This window comes from Xenopus tropicalis, chromosome 5 (genome assembly GCF_000004195.4).
Source record: "Xenopus tropicalis strain Nigerian chromosome 5, UCB_Xtro_10.0, whole genome shotgun sequence".
Classification (NCBI taxonomy): domain Eukaryota; kingdom Metazoa; phylum Chordata; class Amphibia; order Anura; family Pipidae; genus Xenopus; species Xenopus tropicalis.
The window spans coordinates 7,870,688-7,898,164 of NC_030681.2; the positions used below are offsets into that span (position 1 = coordinate 7,870,688).

The 27,477-nt window shown below is 45.9% G+C and overlaps 1 protein-coding gene across 1 annotated transcript in view; it reads right to left on the reverse strand.

The window, feature by feature from the left end:
• stum (stum, mechanosensory transduction mediator homolog) overlaps window positions 1-24,974 on the reverse strand; it is a 31,580-nt gene extending 6,606 nt beyond the window's left edge. Inside the window, exon 1 of the mRNA XM_002941130.5 lies at window positions 24,680-24,974. Within this exon, the coding sequence (XP_002941176.2) occupies window positions 24,680-24,842 (163 nt within the window). The 5' untranslated portion in view covers window positions 24,843-24,974. The remainder of the gene's footprint in view (window positions 1-24,679) is intronic.
• Window positions 24,975-27,477: the final 2,503 nt, after the last annotated feature.

Genomic DNA, 27,477 nt, shown 5'->3' on the forward strand with positions numbered 1-27,477 from the left:
CCAACAGCCCAACAAGCAACTCAAAGGCCATTTATAAAATGGGACATGATTGACCAATTTAGCCAAACATGTTGGCCGAACCGGCCAACACAGCTTCATTCCCAGGAAGGCAAGGCAGTCACTCTTTCAGATGACAATTGCATTTATCCAATAATAGAATGATCAGGAATGTTCTGGCCAATTCCAAGCAGATTCTGAACAAACCCCAGGTCGTGTGGATCCAAACACAGGCAGATACTGGGAACTTTGGGTAAAAATTGTTCCCTTTATCTGCCCAAGTGCACCCAATGTGTTATTATTATTATGATCACATAAGCACCGACATATTCTGCAGCGCTGTACAGGTATGGGATCCCTTATCCGGAAACCCATTATCCAGAATATTTCGAATTACGGGATGGTCATCTCCCATAGACTTAATTTTTAATGTTATAATTCTGATTTGTAAGAATAATTTGTTTTTTCTCTATAATAATAAAACAGTACCTGTACTTGATCCCAACTAAGATATAATTACCCCTTATTGGGGGCAGAACAGCCCTATTGGGTTTATTTAATGGTTAAATGATTCCCTTTTCTCTGTAATAATAAAACAGTACCTGTACTTGATCCCAACTAAGATATAATTACCCCTTATTGGGGCAGAACAGCCCTATTGGGTTTATTTAATGGTTAAATGATTCCCTTTTCTCTGTAATAATAAAACAGTACCTGTACTTGATCCCAACTAAGATATAATTACCCCTTATTGGGGGCAGAACAGCCCTATTGGGTTTATTTCATGGTTATATGATTCCCTTTTCTCTGTAATAATAAAACAGTACCTGTACTTGATCCCAACTAAGATATAATTACCCCTTATTGGGGCAAAACAGCCCTATTGGGTTTATTTAATGGTTAAATGATTCCCTTTTCTCTGTAATAATAAAACAGTACCTGTACTTGATCCCAACTAAGATATAATTACCCCTTATTGGGGGCAGAACAGCCCTATTGGGTTTATTTAATGGTTAAATGATTCCCTTTTCTCTGTAATAATAAAACAGTACCTGTACTTGATCCCAACTAAGATATAATTACCCCTTATTGGGGCAGAACAGCCCTATTGGGTTTATTTAATGGTTAAATGATTCCCTTTTCTCTGTAATAATAAAACAGTACCTGTACTTGATCCCAACTAAGATATAATTACCCCTTATTGGGGGCAGAACAGCCCTATTGGGTTTATTTAATGGTTAAATGATTCCCTTTTCTCTGTAATAATAAAACAGTACCTGTACTTGATCCCAACTAAGATATAATTACCCCTTATTGGGGCAGAACAGCCCTATTGGGTTTATTTAATGGTTAAATGATTCCCTTTTCTCTGTAATAATAAAACAGTACCTGTACTTGATCCCAACTAAGATATAATTACCCCTTATTGGGGCAGAACAGCCCTATTGGGTTTATTTAATGGTTAAATGATTCCCTTTTCTCTGTAATAATAAAACAGTACCTGTACTTGATCCCAACTAAGATATAATTACCCCTTATTGGGGGCAGAACAGCCCTATTGGGTTTATTTCATGGTTAAATGATTCCCTTTTCTCTGTAATAATAAAACAGTACCTGTACTTGATCCCAACTAATTACTTACCATTTATTGGAGGCAAAACAAGCCTATTGGGTTTATCCAATATATGATTTAAATTATGAAGATCCAAATTACGGAAAGACACCTTATCCGGAAAACCCCAGGTCCCGAGCACTCTGGATAACGGGCCCCATAACTGTACAATAAATGCATATACTGTATAGGTATAGAGAGCCCTGCCCGAAAAAAATCTATAAAGAGAAGGGGTTGAGGCACAATGTGTCTAAGTTCCAGAATATAGAATATAAAGACGCAATTTATTTTCATTGAAATCGCGGCACAGGGCACACAATTTTTTTAATAAAATAGTAAATGTTCTTTTTGGATGTGTAGGAAAGTCCTTGTTTGTTACATTCCTAGCGAGAGACACAGGAGGTGGCGAGAGGGAATCATGTAGGGAGGGTATAAAAGAAGAATCGAGGCAGGGGGGTCCTTGGAACAGTGGGGCTTTCAGAATTGAGGTTTAAGGGGCAGTTTTTAAGAAGCTAAATTAAACACAATGATAATAGGAGATCCTTTGCCAGGGTCAGTGTTGGATAGGACGGGGCCCCTGACAATGCAAAAAGTTGGAAAATGAAACGGGGTCAGGTCAAATGAAGCTGTAAAGCCCCCCAAAACGTTGTGTCTTTCTGGTAAAATCTATCACAGCATCTGAACTTACAGTATGTGCCCTGGTATCTTCCATTGCCCCTGTAGCACAAGTCACTAGGGCAACTTGGGGCAAATTTGCTTTTTCAGCCAGCTGCATGTAGACCAATGATGGCAGCCATTTTATGGGTTATGGCTCACAGGCTGATTTGCCCACTGTAGATAAACAACCCCACTGTATGGGCACAGGAAGCACTTGTTTCACATCTTCTGCCTCCTCCTACCGCCACCTTTAATAAATGTGTCAAAATAAACAAACAAATGTATCATTATTGTTTATTTACACTGCCAGCAAGTGGTGCGGCACTTGACATAATTAATTTTTATATAATTAATACTTTAACAAACAAGGGTTACAGAGTACCCCAACATTCTCTGCCCCTGTGAAATGGGTCGGGTTAGGGTTAAACCCCCCTAGTTCCCACAGATCTGCATTCAGCGCTGTTTTGCTACTGAAATCTAATTTCTCTAATCTTTATTGTAGATCTTGCAGCACAGGAGGTGGGAAGAATGTGAGTGAGAAACATAAGGGCCTATCTGCTCGGCCCGCTCTGCCTCAGCCTCACACTCTGTTAATGGCCGCTCTTACTTCCTGCTTAGGGCTGCAATCAACTGATTCCCTAGGTTGCTAGGCAACAGCTATACCTGCTGATACACAGAAGGGGGGAACGGGCTGCTTTAATGTGGGAGATGTTTCCTTGTCTGGCAATTTACAGCATTTGAGTTCTCGGTTTAACCCCTTCTCTAGTCGCGTACCCCCAAACAAGTGGCACCAACCCTGAATGCAACACAAACTCAGCAGCCTCATTCTTATTGCATTCATTGTTGGGATCAATTCCCTGAGGTAAATACTCACAGGAAAACATTAGATCAGTTAGCACGTGCTATTTCATTGTACTAAACATACTGTACCCATCTTCTAAACGTTCTCTGATACCCACGTACTAAATATTCACTGAAACCCATCTACTAAACATTCCCATATATCCATTAGTAAAATGGTGAATAAAAGTAGACACTTTGAAGTGTTTTGACGCTTAAGGAGTATTATCTTTAATTTTATTTAAAAGGCTGAATAAAAGAAGCATTTAACTGAGAACTAACCTTAACCCAAAACACCGTGGGGTCCCTACACAGGTCTCCCTGCCCAACTGCAGGGCTGCTTGCACCTCCATTGCTGTAATCACCCAGCAGAAGCATTTACACTAAAAGCCCTGGGTTATGGGGTCTGTGTAGGGGCCCCGGTGCTCCGCCCCTGCACCCCTATATAGAATTGCTGTAGTTGCCACTGCTCCGCCCCTGCACCCCTATATAGAATTGCTGTAGTTGCCACTGCTCCGCCCCTGCACCCCTATATAGAATTGCTGTAGTTGCCACTGCTCCGCCCCTGCACCCCTATATAGAATTGCTGTAGTTGCCACTGCTCCGACTCTGCACCCCTATATAGAATTGCTGTAGTTGCCACTGCTCCGACTCTGCACCCCTATATAGAATTGCTGTAGTTGCCACTGCTCCGCCCCTGCACCCCTATATAGAATTGCTGTAGTTGCCACTGCTCCGCCCCTGCACCCCTATATAGAATTGCTGTAGTTGCCACTGCTCCGACTCTGCACCCCTATATAGAATTACTGTGGTTGCCACTGTTCCGCCCCTGCACCCCTATATAGAATTACTGTAGTTGCCACTGCTCCGCCCCTGCACCCCTATATAGAATTGCTGTAGTTGCCACTGTTCCGCCCCTGCACCCCTATATAGAATTACTGTAGTTGCCACTGCTCCGACTCTGCACCCCTATATAGAATTACTGTAGTTGCCACTGCTCCGCCCCTGCACCCCTATATAGAATTACTGTAGTTGCCACTGCTCCGCCCCTGCACCCCTATATAGAATTGCTGTAGTTGCCACTCTTCCGCCCCTGCACCCCTATATAGAATTACTGTAGTTGCCACTGCTCCGACTCTGCACCCCTATATAGAATTACAGTAGTTGCCACTGCTCCGCCCCTGCACCCCTATATATAATTACTGTAGTTGCCACTGTTCCGCCCCTGCACCCCTATATAGAATTACTGTAGTTGCCACTGCTCCGCCCCTGCACCCCTATATAGAATTACTGTAGTTGCCACTGCTCCGCCCCTGCACCCCTATATAGAATTACTGTAGTTGCCGCTGCTCTGCCCCTGCACCCCTATATAGAATTACTGTGGTTGCCGCTGCTCAGGGTAATATTTTAAATCCCAGGACTGGGGGCGGGGGGCGAAGGCAGGCAATATCATCTGTATATTATACAAATGCCACCGAATCATGGCTCCCCAATGGATACCTAGCAATAACTTTCAGCTGATTAAAATCCATTAGTGCTGCTATAGAATAACATCCTCCTATTCCCATTAGCCATTTTCATGCCTGTCTCTGTATATTTTCCAGTCAGGGGAAGGAATGGCTACGAGGCCCTCCATGTCTTTGTATTTTATAGTGTAGGGCCTGGCACAATGCTGCGTTCTGTACCTGTGCCCCCCCTAATCATGAACCATAATGGCTGTATCCATACATATCTCACCTCTTGTATTGGTTATTGATTGCTTTATATGTTACTTATTGTACAATGCTGCGGAATATGTCGGCGCTTTATAAATAAATGTTAATAATAATAATAATAATATCTCAATGGCCTCGTGGTTGGCATGGGGGACAATGGCAATATCAGGAGCTCTGCCTTGAAAGGCTTTACTTTTCTATAACCCCCCTCCCTATAAAAGCCCAATTATTTAATTACCGGCAGCGTTTGTAATATCCCCATTCTCTCTGACAGCTGATAACCGCAATGTGACAGCGCGTTGCAAGTCTGTCTGTTCTACGTCAATCACTGCCATAAAGATAAAGGTCACATTTACTATAATTCTGCTGTATGAGACGAGCAGCCCCGGGGGAATGGGGGCCACAGATCTATAACAGATAAAAGATCCAATATTCTGATTGTGGGGGGGGGGGGGGTTGGAAATTGGCCACAGATTGGGACAGATAAAGAGAGTATGGTGCAGATTAAAGAGATACCGTGGTCTTCACATGTATGTATGTATAACTTTATAGATATAGATTGTAAGCTCTACGGGGCAGGGACCTCCATCCTCTTGTGTCTTTGACTCTTAACTTATTGCAACTGTATCTTGTATTTATTTGTACTTATTGTAATACTTTGTATTTATCTATTTTAATACCCCTGTTTGTATTAATCTATTCTACTGTACAGCGCTGCGTACATAAGTAGCGCTTTATAAATAAAGTTATACATACATACATATATTTATAAAGCGCCACAAGGGTACGCAATGCTGTACAATCTCACAGAATACACAATTACACACAGGGAGGAAAAGTGATATAATAAATAAATACAATAAATATATATATATATATATATATATATATAAGTGCCATGTTATAAAATAACAACCAATCACATTCTTGCTTTCCAACCTGATGATTGGTTGCTATGGGTAAATAGACCTGTTAATATTACCCTTTCAGCCCATTAGACTGTGGCCTAAATGGTGCAGAAATGGAGCGCAAGCTAAGTACAAGCAAGGCCATAATAACCCCTTATTACACGGCTGTGAGTGAGAATCAAAGCAGATGCAGTGGGCTACGAGTGACCAAAGCAATAACGCTCCTATGGAATAAAGGCACAGGGTCACCATATAATCAGCTTTTTCTGGAAATCAGTTTCTTTTTTCCCGCAGGCTGTAATAGCGCTGAGTTATTTTCTGCTGCTCTAGGGGATCTGATTAGATACATCCACATATATATAACTCATCCTGTGTCTTGTGATATAAGCATTCTGATCCACGAAGCATATAGGGAATGGCCATTAAAGAGATACTGACACCAGAAATTGCTTTTTTATGTCTTTCATAACATTGGCTTTGCATGCTATTTATTATTTTGCCTTATAACTATTTGCCTGAAGCTTTTACATTCCCTCTCTGATCCCCCATGTTCCTCTATGAGGGGGCGGCCATATTTGTGCAGCAGGAGTACGTTAGCATTAGAAGCTGTTGAAGTTGTTTTTTAGTGTCAGTATCACTTTAAGGCAATATAAAATAATGGGACCTGTTATCCAGAATGCTTGGAACCTGTGGTTTTCTGAATAAGGGATCATTTAAACATTAAAGGAGAAGGAAAGGTGCAATCACTTTTGAAAGTGACAAAAAAGGACATGATTTTTAACAGTTTGAATGATTTAATTCAAATGGAGCCTATGGGAAATAGCCTTTTGGAGCTTTCTTGGTAACGAGTTTTCGGGTAACGAATCGAGTACCTGTAATTATATAATAATTACATAATGTAAATGTTTCTCTGTCATTCAATCTACCTTTCCAGGGGGTGTATTCCTACCCAGACAACTTCATAGAAAATTGTTCTAAGCAGTTTGCCATCAACTATTTTTTTCTTATCCACGATGGTAGCAGTTTTAGACCGTAAACATCATGAATTTGTAACAGCGCCCCCTGCTGTCGGAAATGCAAGTTACTGATCTCCTGCTGCTTATCTGCTCAGTTACGCTGCTCCTTTTACACAGAGGGATAGAACTTTTAGTATGTTATAGAATGTCCTACTCTAGGCAACTTTACAATTGTTTTTTTTTTATTATTTGCCTTCAACTTCTACATCTTTGCAGCTGCTATTGAATGGGGGGGGGGGTCACTGACTATTGCCATGTGAGGCAACACTTTTATTATTATTGTTACTTTTTATTATTTATGTTCCAATTCAGTCCCACTCCTATTTGTATCCCAGTCTCTCCATTAAACAACTGCCTGGTTGCTAGGGTACACAGGACCCTACCAACCAAAAAGCTACTGAAAATTCCAAACTGGAGAGCTGCTAAACAAAAAGCTCAATAACTGCAAAAAAAATAAAAGATGATGACCAACTGCAAATTTTCTCAGCATCTACATTATACTAAAAGTTAATTTAAAGGTGAACAACCCCTTTAGGAATACACAGGGTGTACAAGATTTCATATTCTGAGCAAAAAAAGAAGATATTATCCAACAAACCTTTATAATTTGATGAGTTAATTAGGAAAACACTGCTGCCTGCCAAACCAACGCAGCCCCACCATCTGTCTGCAGGTGAATCAGTGATCAGCAGCCTCAGTACTGATAGCAAATCATTAGCTGCAACTCCCAGCATCCTTACAGGGTAATGTAATAAATGTAATAAAAGGAAAATGCAATTAAAATATAATGTACTGCTGCCCTGCACTGGTAAAAGTTGTGTGTTAACTATATACAATAGTTTATATAAATACCCCGCTGTGTAGCCCCGGGGGCAGCCATTCCTGCACTGGTACAGCTGGGGTGTTTGCTACAGAAACCCTACTATAGTTTATATAAATACCCCGCTGTGTAGCCCCGGGGGCAGCCATTCCTGCACTGGTACAGCTGGGGTGTTTGCTACAGAAAACCCTACTATAGTTTATATAAATACCCCGCTGTGTAGCCCCGGGGGCAGCCATTCCTGCACTGGTACAGCTGGGGTGTTTGCTACAGAAACCCTACTATAGTTTATATAAATACCCTGCTGTGTAGCCCCGGGGGCAGCCATTCCTGCACTGGTACAGCTGGGGTGTTTGCTACAGAAACCCTACTATAGTTTATATAAATACCCCGCTGTGTAGCCCCGGGGGCAGCCGTTCCTGCACTGGTACAGCTGGGGTGTTTGCTACAGAAACCCTACTATAGTTTATATAAATACCCTGCTGTGTAGCCCCGGGGGCAGCCATTCCTGCACTGGTACAGCTGGGGTGTTTGCTACAGAAACCCTACTATAGTTTATATAAATACCCCGCTGTGTAGCCCCGGGGGCAGCCATTCCTGCACTGGTACAGCTGGGGTGTTTGCTACAGAAACCCTACTATAGTTTATATAAATACCCCGCTGTGTAGCCCCGGGGGTAGCCATTCCTGCACCGGTACAGCTGGGGTGTTTGCTACAGAAACCCTACTATAGTTTATATAAATACCCTGCTGTGTAGCCCCTGGGCAGCCATTCCTGCATTGGTACAGCTGGGGTGTTTGCTACAGAAACCCTACTATAGTTTATATAAATACCCCGCTGTGTAGCCCCGGGGGCAGCCATTCCTGCATTGGTACAGCTGGGGTGTTTGCTACAGAAACCCTACTATAGTTTATATAAATACCCCGCTGTGTAGCCCCGGGGGCAGCCGTTCCTGCACTGGTACAGCTGGGGTGTTTGCTACAGAAACCCTACTATAGTTTATATAAATTCCCCGCTGTGTAGCCCCGGGGGCAGCTATTCCTGCACTGGTACAGCTGGGGTGTTTGCTACAGAAACCCTACTATAGTTTATATAAATACCCTATATAACTATATATTAACCATCTACAATCAATTGGGTTCCACCATAATAATAACTGTAATAAGCAACAAATCAGATTCTACCATTACAAATTAGGGCCGTATGCGCTGGGATTGTCCATTGTTTCGAGTGCTCTCAGGCAGAGGCTGATTCCGTCATTAAAGTCATTTCATTTACTCGCGCCGCCTTGAGAGTATTCGTGTGCGTGAATTAGAGAATTGGGGAAGGAAGAGCGAGGTTTTTGGTCGATTTATTTCAATTTGATCTGTTCCTTCCTGAAGCCTCTAGCAGTGAGGCAGAAATAAACAGGTTTGTGGGTCTTACACTAATATAATTGTATGATGTTTAATCCAGTGATGGAATTGGGAACAAAGAAGTATATTATATGCAAGTCATCTATATACCCACCATTTGTTTAATTAACAAAAACAGCCCCCTAAGTTTGCTCATAGCCTGTACAGAGAGATACCATAAAACTATGGCACATAGGGATTCCCCTGTACTAAGCACAATTCAGCAGGAACAGCCCCCTAAGTTTGCTCATAGCCTGTACAGAGAGATACCATAAAACTATGGCACATAGGGATTCCCCTGTACTAAGCACAATTCAGCAGGAACAGCCCCCTAAGTTTGCTCATAGCCTGTACAGAGAGATACCATAAAACTATGGCACATAGGGATTCCCCTGTACTAAGCACAATTCAGCAGGAACAGCCCCCTAAGTTTGCTCATAGCCTGTACAGAGAGATACCATAAAACTATGGCACATAGGGATTCCCCTGTACTAAGCACAATTCAGCAGGAACAGCCCCCTAAGTTTGCTCATAGCCTGTACAGAGAGATACCATAAAACTATGGCAGCATAGGGATTCCCCTGTACTAAGCACAATTCAGCAGGAACAGCCCCCTAAGTTTGCTCATAGCCTGTACAGAGAGATACCATAAAACTATGGCAGCATAGGGATTCCCCTGTACTAAGCACAATTCAGCAGGAACAGCCCCCTAAGTTTGCTCATAGTCTGTACAGGGAGATACCATAAAACTATGGCACATAGGGATTCCCCTGTACTAAGCACAATTCAGCAGGAACAGCCCCCCAAGTTTGCTCATAGCCTGTACAGAGAGATACCATAAAACTATGGCACATAGGGGGCTGTTCCTGCTGAATTGTGCTTAGTACAGGGGGGTACTAAGCACAATTCAGCAGGAACAGCCCCCTAAGTTTGCTCATAGCCTGTACAGAGAGATACCATAAAACTATGGCACATAGGGATTCCCCTGTACTAAGCACAATTCAGCAGGAACAGCCCCCTAAGTTTGCTCATAGCCTGTACAGAGAGATACCATAAAACTATGGCACATAGGGATTCCCCTGTACTAAGCACAATTCAGCAGGAACAGCCCCCTAAGTTTGCTCATAGCCTGTACAGAGAGATACCATAAAACTATGGCACATAGGGATTCCCCTGTACTAAGCACAATTCAGCAGGAACAGCCCCCTAAGTTTGCTCATAGCCTGTACAGAGAGATACCATAAAACTATGGCACATAGGGATTCCCCTGTACTAAGCACAATTCAGCAGGAACAGCCCCCTAAGTTTGCTCATAGCCTGTACAGAGAGATACCATAAAACTATGGCAGCAACTTTACAATAGCAGAGACCATTACCATCTCCTTTATCTGCCCCTACCCTAATAAGCAGGCTGCTGTATATACAGTATGTGCCCCATTGGAGGAATGTTCCATTGGTGCCGGCACAGATCCCGGTGCTTAGTGGTGCATGGCTAACGCCGTATCGCGGGTGCAGATGCCTTTCGCTCGTGTATCAGTTAACTAATCTAATTAGGCAGAACTATTAAGCACAGCCGATTCAGTTTAGCGAATTAATTACTGCAAATGAATTGTCACATAAAGGCTGAGGGACAGCAAATGTTACAGAGAGAACCATAAATCACATAGAACATTTCCTGCCGGAGGGATACACAGGCTCATAAATGGGGGGGAATGGATATATGAAGCCTTGTGATTGGTTACAGAGTGGCCACAACCGGACTCACTGATTATGTGATTATGAGGGGAACTTGTTACACCCAAAGCTTTGCCCCCGTCACCCCGTGCCAAACAAGGGGTCAGGGGTAGTCAAACAAAGGTCAAACGTTGCATCAGGTCTAGTAACCCATGGCAACTATTCATATCTTTGATTTTAAACAGGTGACATGTAAAGGCTACATTGGCTGCTACAATGTCCTAGACCCAGGGGCGTATTTAGTGCCTAGGGCACTAGGGAACTAAACACACCCCTATGTTGTGTGCAAAGCCCCCACCCCCCAGCTCCTTTGCTGGATTTCCTATAGAGATGCCGGGGCATTTTTTTTTTTTAAATAAAAAAAGAAAATATAGATACCCTAGGGTGACCCCCCAAAACGTGCCGCCCAAGGCGCTGGCCCTCTGGTGCCTTATTATACATACCCCATGCCTACACCTGGTGCAGCGAAAATTCATGGTCGCATTAAAAAAGGCGAGGTTGAGTCACAAAAAAGGGAGTGGTCACGTCAACAAAGTCACATGGTAACCGCGTTTCGCAAATGTTTCTCTTTTTCACGGTTGAAGCAAAATGGGGCAGATTCTCTCATCATTACTTTCAATGTCCACTAAGGAAGTTGGAAGTCGGGGCAGATGGAGAGTAGGTGGAGAATCTGGAGCCACAGTCAGAACCAGAGAAACAACAAGGACTGGGCCAGAACACCGGAACCGGCCAGACTTAATGGGAGAGAACTTAATGGGCAGCTTTATAATCCCCATTGATTGTAGGATTCCCTGCCCCCGGCCCTAATGAGCTTGTAGGTGGGAATACAAGGAGGGAGAGGATGGAAGGGAAACCTTATTGAGATTCTATAGAGACCCGGCCGGGGGGGCACTTATTCACAAGCTCATTATACTGGGACCCTGGGATAAAGCTCTCAGTATAAAGCTGGCAGCAACTGCCTGATACAGGATTAATCTAGTGGGGTAAGTACAGTGCAGTTATCCAGTTGATGAGATCTACCTGTACTACATACATATTTCCTACTTGGTGGGGTGGGATAGGCCGGACTGGCAATCTGTGGGTTTGGGCAAATGCCAGAGGGGCTGTAAGGTGCCACAGACACTCACTATTTATTGGGCTGGGGGGGCTGTTTGTGCCTCTGGGTACTGGGAATGCCAGGGGGGCTGTAAGGTGCCACAGACAGTCACTATTTATTGGGCTGGGGGGGCTGTTTGTGCCTCTGGGTACTGGGAATGCCAGGGGGCTGTAAGGTGCCACAGACAGTCACTATTTATTGGGCTGGGGGGGGGCTGTTTGTGCCTCTGGGTACTGGGAATGCCAGGGGGCTGTAAGGTGCCACAGACAGTCACTATTTATTGGGCTGGGGGGGCTGTTTGTGCCTCTGGGTACTGGGAATGCCAGGGGGGCTGTAAGGTGCCACAGACAGTCACTATTTATTGAGCTGGGGGGGCTGTTTGTGCCTCTGGGTACTGGGAATGCCAGGGGGGCTGTAAGGTGCCACAGACAGTCACTATTTATTGGGCTGGGGGGCTGTTTGTGCCTCTGGGTACTGGGAATGCCAGGGGGGCTGTAAGGTGCCACAGACAGTCACTATTTATTGGGCTGGGGGGGCTGTTTGTGCCTCTGGGTACTGGGAATGCCAGGGGGGCTGCTGTAAGGTGCCACAGACAGTCACTATTTATTGGGCTGGGGGGGCTGTTTGTGCCTCTGGGTACTGGGAATGCCAGGGCCTATTTTGAATCCCAATAGAAGCCAAGTGGCATATACAGGAATTTGGGCCAATCAGCACCAGGAGGGGTCAAATTATGGGTTAAAGCTTTAATCTCTACAGGGTTTCAAATGCCTATTGGTACAAACACTTGATACCTTTTAATATTATCTAAGGGAATACTATTCATTAGAAAACTGGGATGTTTTAGGCTAACACAATCTGCCATGGCTACACCCAACCATGCCCCTAGCAATGCTATGGGTTGTAGCAGCTATTTAGGGCCAACCCTACCCTTGTTCTTTAAATAATATCCATTACTGGTTTCCTGTAAGTAGTTTATAACACAAAACGAGGGCTATGGCCAGCCAGCTGGAGAGGAAGACGTTTAATCTACAGCAGCTCCAGAGATGTTTGGGAAACAAAGCAAAATGGGACTTTTTACATTCCTATTGATGTGTAATTAGGTCTCTTTGGTTTGTTCTCTAAGCTTCTATAGGGTTCTATAGCCTGAGCTTGCAGTGTCAGTCATTTCAACACAAAGTCTTATTGGACCTTCCATTCCACCAGAATCTTTGCCCTTGGATTGTTTATTCAATTCAGTATCACTGGAATATTTTACCTTACAACTTGGTCTTCTGGCTCTGTCTGCTGCTGAATAGATAATGTGAGCGCTGCATGTGTGGGTGGCATTACACTAATACTTTCCTGCCTGGGAACATAGTGGCCGGGATTTAGGAATATTTAAGGAATCTTTTCAGAAAATGAAAATATCTCATTTTTTTTTATAGATCCATATACTTAACCCATATTCTGTTAAGTATATGTGACTAATTACACCTATTGAAACCAAATCCAGCAATTCAGAGGAGGATAATAGGTTTAATATCCTCTGGGAAGGGACTGGGGCTGTGGGATAGCAGGTATAGTAGGGAGAGATGGTGCCTATAGTAACAGTGGGGGGGGGATAATAGCCTCTGGGAAGGGACTGGGGCTGTGGGATAGCAGGTATAGTAGGGAGAGATGGTGCCTATAGTAGCAGTGGGGGGATAATAGCCTCTGGGAAGGGACTGGGGCTGTGGGATAGCAGGTATAGTAGGGAGAGATGGTGCCTATAGTAGCAGTGGGGGATAATAGCCTCTGGGAAGGGACTGTGGCTGTGGGATAGCAGGTATAGTAGGGAGAGATGGTGCCTATAGTAGCAGTGGGGGGATAATAGCCTCTGGGAAGGGACTGGGGCTGTGGGATAGCAGGTATAGTAGGGAGAGATGGTGCCTATAGTAGCAGTGGGGGGATAATAGCCTCTGGGAAGGGACTGGGGCTGTGGGATAGCAGATATAGTAGGGAGAGATGGTGCCTATAGTAGCAGTTGGATAATAGCCTCTGGGAAGGGACTGGGGCTGTGGGATAGCAGGTATAGTAGGGAGAGATGGTGCCTATAGTAGCAGTGGGGGGATAATAGCCTCTGGGAAGGGACTGGGGCTGTGGCATAGCAGGTATAGTAGGGAGAGATGGTGCCTATAGTAGCAGTGGGATAATAGCCTCTGGGAAGGGACTGGGGCTGTGGCATAGCAGGTATAGTAGGGAGAGATGGTGCCTATAGTAGCAGTGGGGGGATAATAGCCTCTGGGAAGGGACTGGGGCTGTGGGATAGCAGGTATAGTAGGGAGAGATGGTGCCTATAGTAGCAGTGGGGGGATAATAGCCTCTGGGAAGGGACTGGGGCTGTGGGATAGCAGGTATAGTAGGGAGAGATGGTGCCTATAGTAGCAGTGGGATAATAGCCTCTGGGAAGGGACTGGGGCTGTGGGATAGCAGGTATAGTAGGGAGAGATGGTGCCTATAGTAGCAGTGGGATAATAGCCTCTCGGAAGGGACTGGGGCTGTGGGATAGCAGGTATAGTAGGGAGAGATGGTGCCTATAGTAGCAGTGGGATAATAGCCTCTGGGAAGGGGCTGGGGCTGTGGGATAGCAGGTATAGTAGGGAGAGATGGTGCCTATAGTAGCAGTGGGGGGATAATAGTCTCTGGGAAGGGACTGGGGCTGTGGGATAGCAGGTATAGTAGGGAGAGATGGTGCCTATAGTAACAGTGGGGGGATAATAGCCTCTGGGAAGGGACTGGGGCTGTGGGATAGCAGTTATAGTAGGGAGAGATGGTGCCTATAGTAGCAGTGGGATAATAGCCTCTGGGAAGGGACTGGGGCTGTGGGATAGCAGGTATAGTAGGGAGAGATGGTGCCTATAGTAACAGTGGGGGGATAATAGCCTCTGGGAAGGGACTGGGGCTGTGGGATAGCAGGTATAGTAGGGAGAGATGGTGCCTATAGTAACAGTGGGGGATAATAGCCTCTGGGAAGGGACTGGGGCTGTGGGATAGCAGGTATAGTAGGGAGAGATGGTGCCTATAGTAGCAGTGGGGGGATATTAGCCTCTGGGAAGGGACTGGGGCTGTGGGATAGCAGGTATAGTAGGGAGAGATGGTACCTATAGTAGCAGTGGGGGGATAATAGCCTCTGGGAAGGGACTGGGGCTGTGGGATAGCAGGTATAGTAGGGAGAGATGGTGCCTATAGTAGCAGTGGGGGGATAATAGCCTCTGGGAAGGGACTGGGGCTGTGGGATAGCAGGTATAGTAGGGAGAGATGGTGTCTATAGTAGCAGTGGGGGGATAATAGCCTCTGGGAAGGGACTGGGGCTGTGGGATAGCAGGTATAGTAGGGAGAGATGGTGCCTATAGTAGCAGTGGGGGGATAATAGCCTCTGGGAAGGGACTGGGGCTGTGGGATAGCAGGTATAGTAGGGAGAGATGGTGCCTATAGTAGCAGTGGGGGGATAATAGCCTCTGGGAAGGGACTGGGGCTGTGGGATAGCAGGTATAGTAGGGAGAGATGGTGCCTATAGTAGCAGTGGGATAATAGCCTCTGGGAAGGGACTGGGGCTGTGGGATAGCAGGTATAGTAGGGAGAGATGGTGCCTATAGTAGCAGTGGGGGGGATAATAGCCTCTGGGAAGGGACTGGGGCTGTGGGATAGCAGGTATAGTAGGGAGAGATGGTGCCTATAGTAGCAGTGGGATAATAGCCTCTGGGAAGGGACTGGGGCTGTGGGATAGCAGGTATAGTAGGGAGAGATGGTGCCTATAGTAGCTCTGGGATGGCACTATGAGCCCTATGCCACACTGTTGGCAACATGACTATGACACATAAACACCCAGCAGGAGGGCACAGATGGTATAGTTGGTGTTTTTGGCACTATGCTGTTCAGCACCCCAGAAAGAAAGAAATTTAACTGGATAATTATTTTCGCATATAAAATGTAATTTACAAATATTAGGGAATTCCAATGTCACAGGCAATTTTATGATTTAACTCAATGACATTAAAGTGCTTGGGGAAAAGAGAAACACTGGGGAGTGAAATTCAATCAGAGAGCAATCAGCGCTCATTCATTCTGATTGACTCTATTCACACGGAAGCGTCTGTATTGATTTACTATTGGGGGTAACCCTATCCCCCCCGCCTGAGATCTACACAATGATAACAGTTCCTAGTAGTCGCCCTGAGGCTCCGCCGGTGACATGGAGTCCGGGGCATGGAGCGTTGGCACAGAAACGCCGGTACTGCCAGTCACTGCTCACTGGGGCAGATTGGACCTGGAAACATCCATTAGGGAGGCAATAATAGAAATGAGAAAGAATCTTCACTATTAAACCTCTCATACAAATAGAACCTTAACCTGCGAGACCTTTTATGAAATGAATTGAAATGAGAAATACATATGCAAAAATATGCAAACGAGCACTCGCAATTTTCACGGTCTGGTAGCGAGAAACGACTGTAGAATTACACGCCGGCCCCGGGGTCCCCCCCCCCCGAAGGGTTTGTGGGCAGAAAGTGATAGGGAATTTAATGACTGGAATATCTTATTATTGAGAAAATCCCATTCATTATAAAAGTGCTGCAGAACTGGGTTATTATATGTCGCTGTATATTTGTGTAATAGCTGCAATGCTCCCCTTCCTCCAGATGAGGGCGCTGCCTTGAGATTTAGGGAAAATAACTGTATCCTGTCGTCAGATACCAGATTTAATAGAGGGTTCAGGGGGTTCATTTGCTGAATGTTTGTGTAATAGCTGCAATGCTCCCCTTCCTCCAGGTGAGGGCGCTGCCTTGAGATTTAGGGAAAATAACTGTATCCTGTCGTCAGATACCAGATTTAATAGAGGGTTCAGGGGGTTCATTTGCTGAATGTTGGTGTAATAGCTGCAATGCTCCCCTTCCTCCAGATGAGGGCGCTGCCTTGAGATTTAGGGAAAATAACTGTATCCTGTCGTCAGATACCAGATTTAATAGAGGGTTCAGGGGGTTCATTTGCTGAATGTTTGTGTAATAGCTGCAATGCTCCCCTTCCTCCAGGTGAGGGCGCTGCCTTGAGATTAAGGGAAAATAACTGTATTTACGGTACATAAAATCCTGTCCTCAGATACCAGATTTAATAGAGGGTTCAGGGGGTTCATTGGCTGAAAGTGAGGCCCGGAGACGGGCGCAGCATAGGGGGAGGGCCTGCATGACAGGGCAGGCTGCCCAAGCGGGGATTGGGCAGAGCAAGTCAGGGGTCAAAGGGGGGTACAAAAGGAGTGGGCAAGGGGAGGGAGGGCCACTCAGCGCGGGAAGCGGGCGCACGATCTGTCAGGCGGCAGCCACAAGAGGCCCACCCACCCTCCCTATGTTAAAATAAGGAGAAGCAAGTATATAGTGTGGACTGGGAAAGTAAGGGGATCTTATAGGGCAAGCAGTAAGCAAGCATTAATTAGCAGTCACAGCGTTGGCGGGTCCTTTGCCAGTCTGCCGGGCATGGTGTTGGACAGTACTAGACCGTTGGGGCAACCCCTAAGGTGGGTACCCACGGTGAGGTTGGATATGGTCAGTTAATTACCCAGGGGCGTGGTCCCTTGGGGATGGTTGGTGTGGATATTACCGCTATGCGTACCCACTGAGCTAGGTACAAGCGGCTAGTGGGTATTGCTGGCATCTGGAAGGGCAGACTGGCAGAGGGCCTAAAAAGTTATCAAAAGTTATAATGTTACTATAATGTTACTATACTAATAATGGTACTAACATACAAGGTATAACGTTAAAATGTTTACTTATGACTGTTTTTCAAGTAATAAAGCTGTGGCCATATCATCCAATCAAGGTGTTTTCACGCGGTGTTTTTTTAAGGAAAAGGGGTGGTTGAGAGGGAGCGAGAGATAGGCCATGCACCTGGTCATGTGTAATTACCCAGCAGAACGCAGGGGGCAGACAGTCCAAGCTTGGGGGTCCCGTGCCGCCCGTGGCCCCGTAAACTGAGCAGCCATGTAAATGATAAACCAGTCATTTTCTCGCTGTAAATAACAGAAGCTGCCAATCAGCCCCCGGAACCTTTCCTGCAAGCCAGCCGGCGAACCAACGAGTAATTATTACTCAAATTGCCGCTAATTGTCTAAAGGTCCTGCTGCTGGAGATGTGTAAGGAACGGCTCTTGGTAATTAAACGTGTTAACTTGAAGGGGATTTGCCGCGCCAACGGGAAATAAGGGCGACTTGTTGAGCGAGAGCAATAAATCTCATTTTCTGGTTATTTAGGGATACACTAAATCCAGGGTTTGGCAAAGATTCAGCCTTTTTCTGCCGGATCCCAAGTGTCTGGCCGAACCGAATCCCTAAAATCATGTGGCTTTTGGTTACGTGAACACGGAAGTCAAACAAATGTGCAAAGCGTGTCTGTGTCACGCGTGTCTTCTGTTTAACCTTTTCATTGCCTAATTTCGGATTTGTATTTGGTTTGGTATTTGGCCGAATCATTCAAAAAGGATTTGGGGTTCGGCCGAACCCAAAAATAATGGATTCAGTTCATTCCTAGGTATTTTTTAGTTTAAAGTATATTTGCAGTTTTAGACTGCTCAGGGGCCTGAGGGTTAAATAAATGTACATGTGGATTCTCCATTAGTCGGACACCAGGAAAAAACATGGTGGGTCCCGGAGACCAAGACCTGATCCCTTAGCCCCTCAACCCCTATGCGTGCTGAGGAGCCTGTGACTGGGATGGGGGACCCCAAGGTGGCAGCCCCGGTGGGCACCCCAGTCCGACACTGGAGATGCCACTCTGTATATTGCTCCCACTCTCTATGGGCATTTTAAAGCTGTACTGACGGCCAGGGAAAGTCTCTGCTTCCCTCCAGCCCAGTCAGATTGCTAAGGCCCCACTCACTGGATGTAATGTCCTGACGTGAACCCAATGTTCTTACTTACTTCTGATCAGTCACATAGGCATTAAGGGGACTATGTAATAAGTTGGGTGCTGATTTCTCTAGATTCGGTCACCCATAGCCCTGTGGGAGGAGACAAGGAGCTTCAGGCCTGCATGTGAGACAATGGCTGGGTAGACAAGACTGAAACTGCAAAGTCAGTAGCATCTTCATAAAAGGTTAATAAAGCGACTGGAAAATGAATACATTCACTATTTCCATAGGGATAATACAAAGTTATTGTAGAGTGGTACAGAATACAGACTGCTACCCTATGGCTGGGATGCCTATAACATACCATAGTCCCACTGCTGATATAAGGCACTGGCTGGCCCTGGGCAAAGATCTCATTGGTGAATCCCAGAAGCCCCCTGAAATTGGTAGCCCCAATGCCCTAACCCTACTTAATACTCATCCATCTGATAGACACCCTATGAGTAGCTTGAGTTAATGGAACATCAGATCCAAATTCCCTTTCAGAATCAATGCATAGCAACATCTGGGTTTGTAGACATTATACTAAAGGTTGGTATCAAGGATAACTTCCCCTTTAATCTGTATAGTTGTGACTAGGTGCAGGTATATAATGGGATGTGACGGGCCGGCTGCTTGTTTCATGGTTACTCTGCTTACTGTTCCCATGATGTGAGCTGACAGGCGAGTCTCCTTCTGTTCCCCCCACACTGGGTCATGTAATATAATCACATGCGTCTGCTTCTTGTCATTGATAGACAGCTCTGTGGCCTTAGAAATCGCTCCCCCAGAATCCTCTGCTGCTGTATATATATATATATACATATAAATAAACCCACACACACACACACAAAAGCAATGTATAGTTCTCTCCCACCCTATTACTGAAGCTTCCCCTGCAGGGGCAGGCTAGCCCAATATCCATACTGTATGTATCTGGGGCAGGGTTAGAGTGGGTTACTAGCAATTTCATTTTAGGGTCCCACCACAAAGCATCAGTCAATTTACTAGGGACCCCCCAGCGGCTCTAATCACTTACCTGTTACCCTGGACCAGCGCTACTCTTTCACCAGGCTGAGGAAAGACAGAGCACTGACCTAGAGGCAACTGGTAAGTGATTAGAGTCATTGGGTGATGTCTAATATTGCCCCCCCCCCAGAGGCTTTACTTGTCCTTTATGGCACATGCGTCTGTGTTAGTGCCCCATTGTGTGGGTAAATACCCACCAATTTATACTTCCCTCCCATACAATGTAACCCCTAAACAACCAAGCTTTACATTCAATCTCAACTTTCTGGTTGATAGGGTATGTTACCTTAGCAACCATTAAGGTAAAGGATGAAAAGGCAAATAATTTCTGAGGCCAAATAAACACCAAATAAAGACCAACTGCAAATGGTATTAAAGCCAGGTAATCCCAAGTAACTTCCCAATATATATATATATTTATGACACACTTCCAATGGTTTAATGGTAAATGTAATTGTTACCTGTCTGTTTAGGTGGAGATTCCATTTCATATTATGGGCTAAAAATTGATTTTCCCCTCTAGGTAAAATAAATATAAGATAAACCCTAATTTCAACAGGTTCTATCTGCCCAAACAAGTCATTATATAAGCACAGAGATATATATATACGTCAGATTTCTGCGCTCCGCAGTCGGACCTTACAGATGGCTCTGACAGATGCAAATCCTGCCAAGCGCTTAGTGGGGAACAATAATGTCTTTAATAAGAAATAATGATGGGTTTTTCAGCCAGATTCCTCTATTTATTATTTATCTACTTTTGTGAAAATCTTAAAGCTGCAAAAATGAGTGCGATCAAAGCCCACATTGCTGCCGAGGTCTTGTTTTGTTCCTACTGTGGGTTTATTGCAGTTTATGGCACATTTTATGTATTTGGGCAACTGTTCCCTGGGTGAGGGAGCAAAGAACAAGTGAAAAGGTTTACTTTGCCTTTAATATCTCCCTGGTGTTCCTGGGTGTCAGTGCCAGGGGGGTATGTTTTTTCTGTTTAGAGAATCAGCTGTTGGGTAAAGTGGAACAGGTGGGACACACACTACAATGTGCTGGTTCAGATCACATATTGGATCAGACTTTCCATAGGAGAGGTATTTAGCTGTCACTAGAGGCTCAGTATGGTCTCTCTATGAGCCGAGAGATTCCCTGTCTGGGGAAGGAACTCCCAGTGGGCCTGAGGAGGCTGCTAGGAGCAAGGAGTATTGCCCCAAGGTGCAATCACAAGTGGGATCCCTCAATCCATTATCTCCGCCAGATTTGGGTGGTTGCTGCGGAGGGTTTTCATTTTATTTTTTTAATTATCGATTATTTGGGCACCCATGGGCTGTCCCCCTAAGGCTGCCGCTCTAGGCACAGGCCCTTGGGTGCCTATACAGGTATGGGACCCATTATCCAGAATGCTCGGGACCAAGGGTATTCCGGATAAGGGATCTTTCCGTAATTTGGATCTCAGTACCTTAAGTCTACTAGACAATCAATAAAACATTAATTAAACCCAATAGGATTGTTTTGCATCCAATAAGGATTAATTATATCTTAGTTGGGATCAATTACAAGGTACTGATTTTTTCCTACATAGAAAAAGGAAATCAGTTTTAAAATTCTGAATTATTTGATTAAAATGGAGTCTATGGGAGATGGGCTTTCCGTAATTCGGAGCTTTCTGGATAATGGGTTTCCGGATAAGGGGTCCGATACCTGTATATATATATATATATATATATAGGACCCTGTGTACAGGGCGCCCCCGGTGACCAGTTGGCTAATAATTGCTGTGTCCTGGGGGGAGGAGGCCCTTTTTAACAAGTGTCGGACTGGCCTTCTGGGCATCTGGGACTTTTCCCGGTGGGCAGTGACCTTATTGGGCTCTTTGCTCTTTCTAGAGCACAAAGCATTAACTCTTTTCTACCATTTCCAGGCTCTGCTTGTGTTTCATTTATTCCCAGCAGTGAGGATAATAGGAAAGAGTTAGTTTAGGAGTCTGTGACGGGGTCAGGGGGGGGAATTGAGGGCAAACTTATTGCCATAGGTAAGCAGGGGAATCCAGGGAGGCAGGTAATAGTAATATGGGGCCGCAAGTGCTTATAGATTCCACTGGGCTGTTAACAGCACGGGGATAGAGATGTTCCACCTCTCACACCTGGCACCCCAATAATGCAGCAAACAGAACACACAGAGGAGCACAGCTGCCCACATAGACTTAAGGTCCCCATACACGGGCCGATTATAGCTGCCGATATCAGTCCCTTGGACCGATCCGGCAGCTTATCGGGCCATGTAGGGGCAGAACCGAGGGGCCTGGCCGACCGATATCTGGCCTGAAATTGGGCAGATCTCGATCTGCCAGGTTCGAAAATTCAGTCAGATCAGGGACCGTATCGGCTCGTTGATGCGGCCCCCGAACCGACTGCCCCATTGCCATGTGTAGAATTCAAACGATTGAATTTGCCTACATGCCTCCCTGATATCGTCCACCCGTAGGTGGGGATATCGGGTGGGTCGCCAAGCGAGCGGATCTGCCCGTATATGGCCAGCTTTAGACCTAAATGTGTCTTTTTGGAAGCCATGATATCCCTGTGTATAAATATATTTCCCATAGACTTCAGAGAGCTGGCATCCATTGGGCAAATACGAGTGCCTTCTGGCATATATTACATTTGAACAATGAACCTCTCAAACATGGGGGTACCATGCGTTCAGGTATCAGGTGTATCCGGCTCTCCGGTGGGCCCTTGGTATCCCAGTCCAGTGTTGCTTCTAACTAAGTAGTATGGGGCCCCATAATTACAAATGGTGGCCCAGCCGATAGAAAGAAACCCATCTGTTGTGGGTGCCAGAAGCTCACACCTGCTCTAACCTAATATTCTGTTTATGGAGAATGTTGTGCCATTAGGGTTGCCATCCAGCCGGTATTTGACCAGCCTTGCCAGAAAATCGCCAGCTAGGGACAGTGCCAATTTTATCAGCAATACACCTGCCAGTAAATTGGTCAGACTGGCAACCCTAGCTATAAATCCCTCCCTTCCCTGACTCTCTCCGTGGCCAATCAGTCCCTTTTAAATAGAGACAGCTTCTGCCCCGCCCATCCATAGGCCCACCTAGCCCACCCATTCCCCCGTCTGTCATTGCCCATGCCATGGGTAGCGTTGCCACCTTTTATGGGCCCCTTACTAGCCAATGACGTGAGGTGGGGGTTGAGTCCAAAAGGGCGGGCCTATTATGAAATGGGTGGGCATATGAGGCAAAGTGGGCAGGCATATGATGCGTTTGGGGGCGGAGCTGCTACACCATCGGGCAAAGGAGAAGGATAATCAGCCCGAAGGCAGTGTGAAGGAAGTATTGGGCAGGATCGAAGAGCGTGGGGGGTAGAATTGGGGCAGATCAGAGGAAGGCTACAGGTTGAACAACTAGGGATTAGAAAATGCCCCAAAATTGCATCACACAGTCCCCAGAAGTGCATTATCTCAGCTTCTCACTATACAAATGCCTGCCTACCTGCAAACTGGCCTATTAAGTGTAGCAGACAGAACAGCACATGTGCTTTAATAAACCATTTTACCAGCTCCTTCAGATTTCTGGCCTTGGAGAACTGAGCAACTGACACCCCCCCATCCCCTTAGAAACACGTTGCCGTAGATACAACTTCACCATTTGGGGCTGGAGGATCCCCCGCAGGGCTGTAAGCACCGCTTGCTAATCATTTCCACCAGCATCTCATATCTGCAAAATATTTCATGGGGGCGATTGAGGAATTGATAGGGGCGAGTGGGGGCTGATGGGTCGGAAGGGGTTTCTTAGCAGCTTAAAATAAAAAAAACAAGTGTTACCCTTTCATCGTTTCTAGTACATTGTTTCAGGAGTCGGAACCAGCAGTGCAGGGAATATAAGCAGACAGCTATTGCTTTCGATAGCAACTACCTTTGAACTAAAAACAGTGAAAATGAGGAATGGATGTATATTGGGAAGTTACATTCTCTTTCATTGTGCAAAATGCGTGGAGGAACTGTTTAAAGGGCAAGTAACCATGGGCTCCTGAAGTTTCCAAGAGAGAGTTTTATGGGACTGCGCTGCAGGGGGGATGTACATGATCACTAAATAGGGCTCTCACCCAGGCTATATATAATAAATTACAAATAGTGTATATTTTAACTTTAACCCCTGTCCCTCCATTCCCCTATTAGCAGGATGTGGGGTTAAGGGTGCAACAATAACCATAGCAACCAAACAACAGTCAGAATGCTGAGAGTTGCTATGGGTTACGGCAGCGATGCAGATTGGTACCCATGTTATTATTGATGCCGGAGCGCGGCTTTGTGGGAAATAAATTGCTTAGCGACACAGGTGCCCGTAATTATGCCCCCGGGCTCTGCCCAATCACAGAATGAGCCCCACACCCATTATATATATATATCTGTATTGCCTGTACCCCCAAATCAGAATCACTGCCTGTCCTTTAACTTGCCTTGCCAGGGAGACAAAGCTCTGGCGCCCCCTTTTGGTACATAGGAGAAAGCGTATAAAGCAGTTTGTGTACAACGGAGCTGGACTGTAGCAACGCAACAAAGAAGCAAAGGATAAAACTGTAGTTTGTTTGCCTTAAAGAGACAGCAAAGGGATAACCCTAAAATATAGGCTGGTCAGAACCTTCCCTGCTGGATCTGTAGCACAGACTGACCCAATACTACACATATTTATAAAGCACCAACATATTCCGCAGGGCAGTACATAAAGGTGCATAGTAAGTGACATACGGACAAACGGATACACTGAGCGCCCTGCCAGGGAGAGCTTACACTCATTAACCTGTTGAGTGCCAGAATAGAATGGGGCACATGGCATCAATAAACCAAGTTAATAAAGGCAAAGAAGTGCCCCCAGCCCAGGCAATGCCCCCAATAAGGAAATGTTGCCTCAAAGAAAGTTTAACCCATCATCCCTCCCTGCCCCAGTTACCCCAGCCATAGAACACTTACCCAGCCCCGGCACAAAGGTGTTGAGGAAGAGGCAGATGACAGCCACGGGGAATGGCATGTAGGGGATGGCAGCTCTCAGGGGTCCCTTCTTCTCTCTGACTTGCACCACCACTCCGCTGGCAGATGTGCCCCTGTCTATCATGTCCCCTTCCTTGATATCCATCCCGGCTGTGCCCCCTGGGTGCCCGGAGCGGAGAGCGGCGGATCGGGCTGTGCTGGAACTTGGTGCAGGTTTGTGTGGGGTCAGACTGAGCGAGAGACAGAGAGAAGCAATTCCTACTCTCCTCCTCCTCCTCCTCCTCCTCCTCCCCTGTCTCCCACTGTGTGTGTGTGTCACTGAGTGTGTGTGTCCCTGCGTGTGTAGTGTCACTGTGTGTGTAGTGTCACTGTGTGTGTGTGTCACTGAGTGTGTGTGTCACTGTGTGTGTAGTGTCACTGTGTGTGTGTGTCACTGAGTGTGTAGTGTCACTGTGTGTGTAGTGTCACTGTGTGTGTGTGTCACTGAGTGTGTGTGTCACTGTGTGTGTAGTGTCACTGTGTGTGTGTGTCACTGAGTGTGTAGTGTCACTGTGTGTGTGTGTCACTGAGTGTGTGTGTCCCTGCGTGTGTAGTGTCACTGTGTGTGTGTGTCACTGTGTGTGTGTGTGTCACTGAGTGTGTGTGTCCCTGCGTGTGTAGTGTCACTGTGTGTGTAGTGTCACTGTGTGTGTGTGTGTCACTGAGTGTGTAGTGTCACTGTGTGTGTAGTGTCACTGTGTGTGTGTGTCACTGAGTGTGTAGTGTCACTGTGTGTGTAGTGTCACTGTGTGTGTGTGTCACTGAGTGTGTGTGTCCCTGCGTGTGTAGTGTCACTGTGTGTGTGTGTCACTGTGTGTGTGTGTGTCCCTGTGTGTGTGTCACTGAGTGTGTGTGTCACTGAGTGTGTGTGTCACTGAGTGTGTGTGTCACTGAGTGTGTGTGTCACTGAGTGTGTGTGTCCCTGCGTGTGTAGTGTCACTGTGTGTATCTTACACTGTGTGTGTATCTTAGGGTGAACTGAAGACACACAGAGCTACTAGTAGCAGCTACTTGTTGTGGCTACAGAAACAGACAATACTGATCATTTACTGATAATTGTCTCTACGTGTGTTTAGCAGGGGCAATTCTCAGTATTGTCTATGGCAGGGGGTTTTCTGGTGTTTCGTAGCCGTGACAAGTAGCTGCTGCTAAGTAGCTCAGTGTGTTCTCACCCTTAGGGCAGTGGCACACAGGGAGATTAGTTGCCCGCGATAAATCTTTGCTAATCTCCCCGAAATGCCATCCAACTGCCAAGAATGTAAATCACCAGTGAGATGGCATATGTGTAGCTTTGGTTTTCAGAAGTCGCCCGAAGTTTCCTTGAGAGGCAGTAGGATGGCATTTTGGAGAGGTTATTTGCCCAAAATAGCGAAAATTATCAAAAAAAATGATTAAAATTGATCGCAGGCAACTAATCTCCCTGTGTGCCACTGCCCATACACTGAGGGGCAGGTTTATCAAAATGTGAGTTTAGAGATTAATACATAAAAACTTGCCCAAATTCTATTTATTCCTATGGGATTTTTAGAAGCTTATTTATCAAATGGTGAGTTGTAACTTTCACCCACTGATAAATACCCTTCTAAAAATCCTATAGGAGTGTATTAATATGTCTCTCTCTCTCTCTTTCTGTAGAATTGTCTGTCTTTCTTTGGTAATCTATGTATTCTTGTCTCTCACTCAGACTGCTCGTCATCTCTTAAACTACAAGTATACCTCTCTCACTGTATGTGTGCCTGTCTCTCTCACTCTGTGTGTGCCTTTCTCTCTCACTCTATGTGTGCCTGTCTCTCTCACTCTGTGTGTGCCTGTCTCTCTCACTCTGTGTGTGCCTGTCTCTCTCACTCTATGTGTGCCTGTCTCTCTCACTCTATGTGTGCCTGTCTCTCTCACTCTATGTGTGCCTGTCTCTCTCACTCTATGTGTGCCTGTCTCTCTCACTCTATGTGTGCCTGTCTCTCTCACTCTGTGTGTGCCTGTCTCTGTCTCTCTCACTCTATGTGTGCCTGTCTCTCTCACTCTATGTGTGCCTGTCTCTCTCACTCTATGTGTGCCTGTCTCTCTCACTCTATGTGTGCCTGTCTCTCTCACTCTATGTGTGCCTGTCTCTCTCACTCTGTGTGTGCCTGTCTCTGTCTCTCTCACTCTATGTGTGCCTGTCTCTGTCTCTCTCACTCTATGTGTGCCTGTCTCTCTCACTCTATGTGTGCCTGTCTCTCTCACTCTATGTGTGCCTGTCTCTCTCACTCTATGTGTGCCTGTCTCTCTCACTCTATGTGTGCCTGTCTCTCTCACTCTATGTGTGCCTGTCTCTGTCTCTCTAACTCTGTGTGTGCCTGTCTCTCTCACTCTGTGTGTGCCTGTCTCTCTCACTCTATGTGTGCCTGTCTCTCTCACTCTATGTGTGCCTGTCTCTCTCACTCTATGTGTGCCTGTCTCTCTCACTCTATGTGTGCCTGTCTCTGTCTCTCTAACTCTGTGTGTGCCTGTCTCTCTCACTCTGTGTGTGCCTGTCTCTCTCACTCTATGTGTGCCTTTCTCTCTCACTCTATGTGTGCCTGTCTCTCTCACACTGTGCCTCTGTCTCTCTCACTATATGGAAGCCTCCCTCTGTGTCTCAGGTGCTGTCACTCTCACACTGTATGTATTGTCTCCCTTACTCCGTGCACTCTCTGGGCTGAATGGAAGAGACAGCCCACTCACTTGTTAGTAATGGCAATGATTATCATAAAGGGAATAAC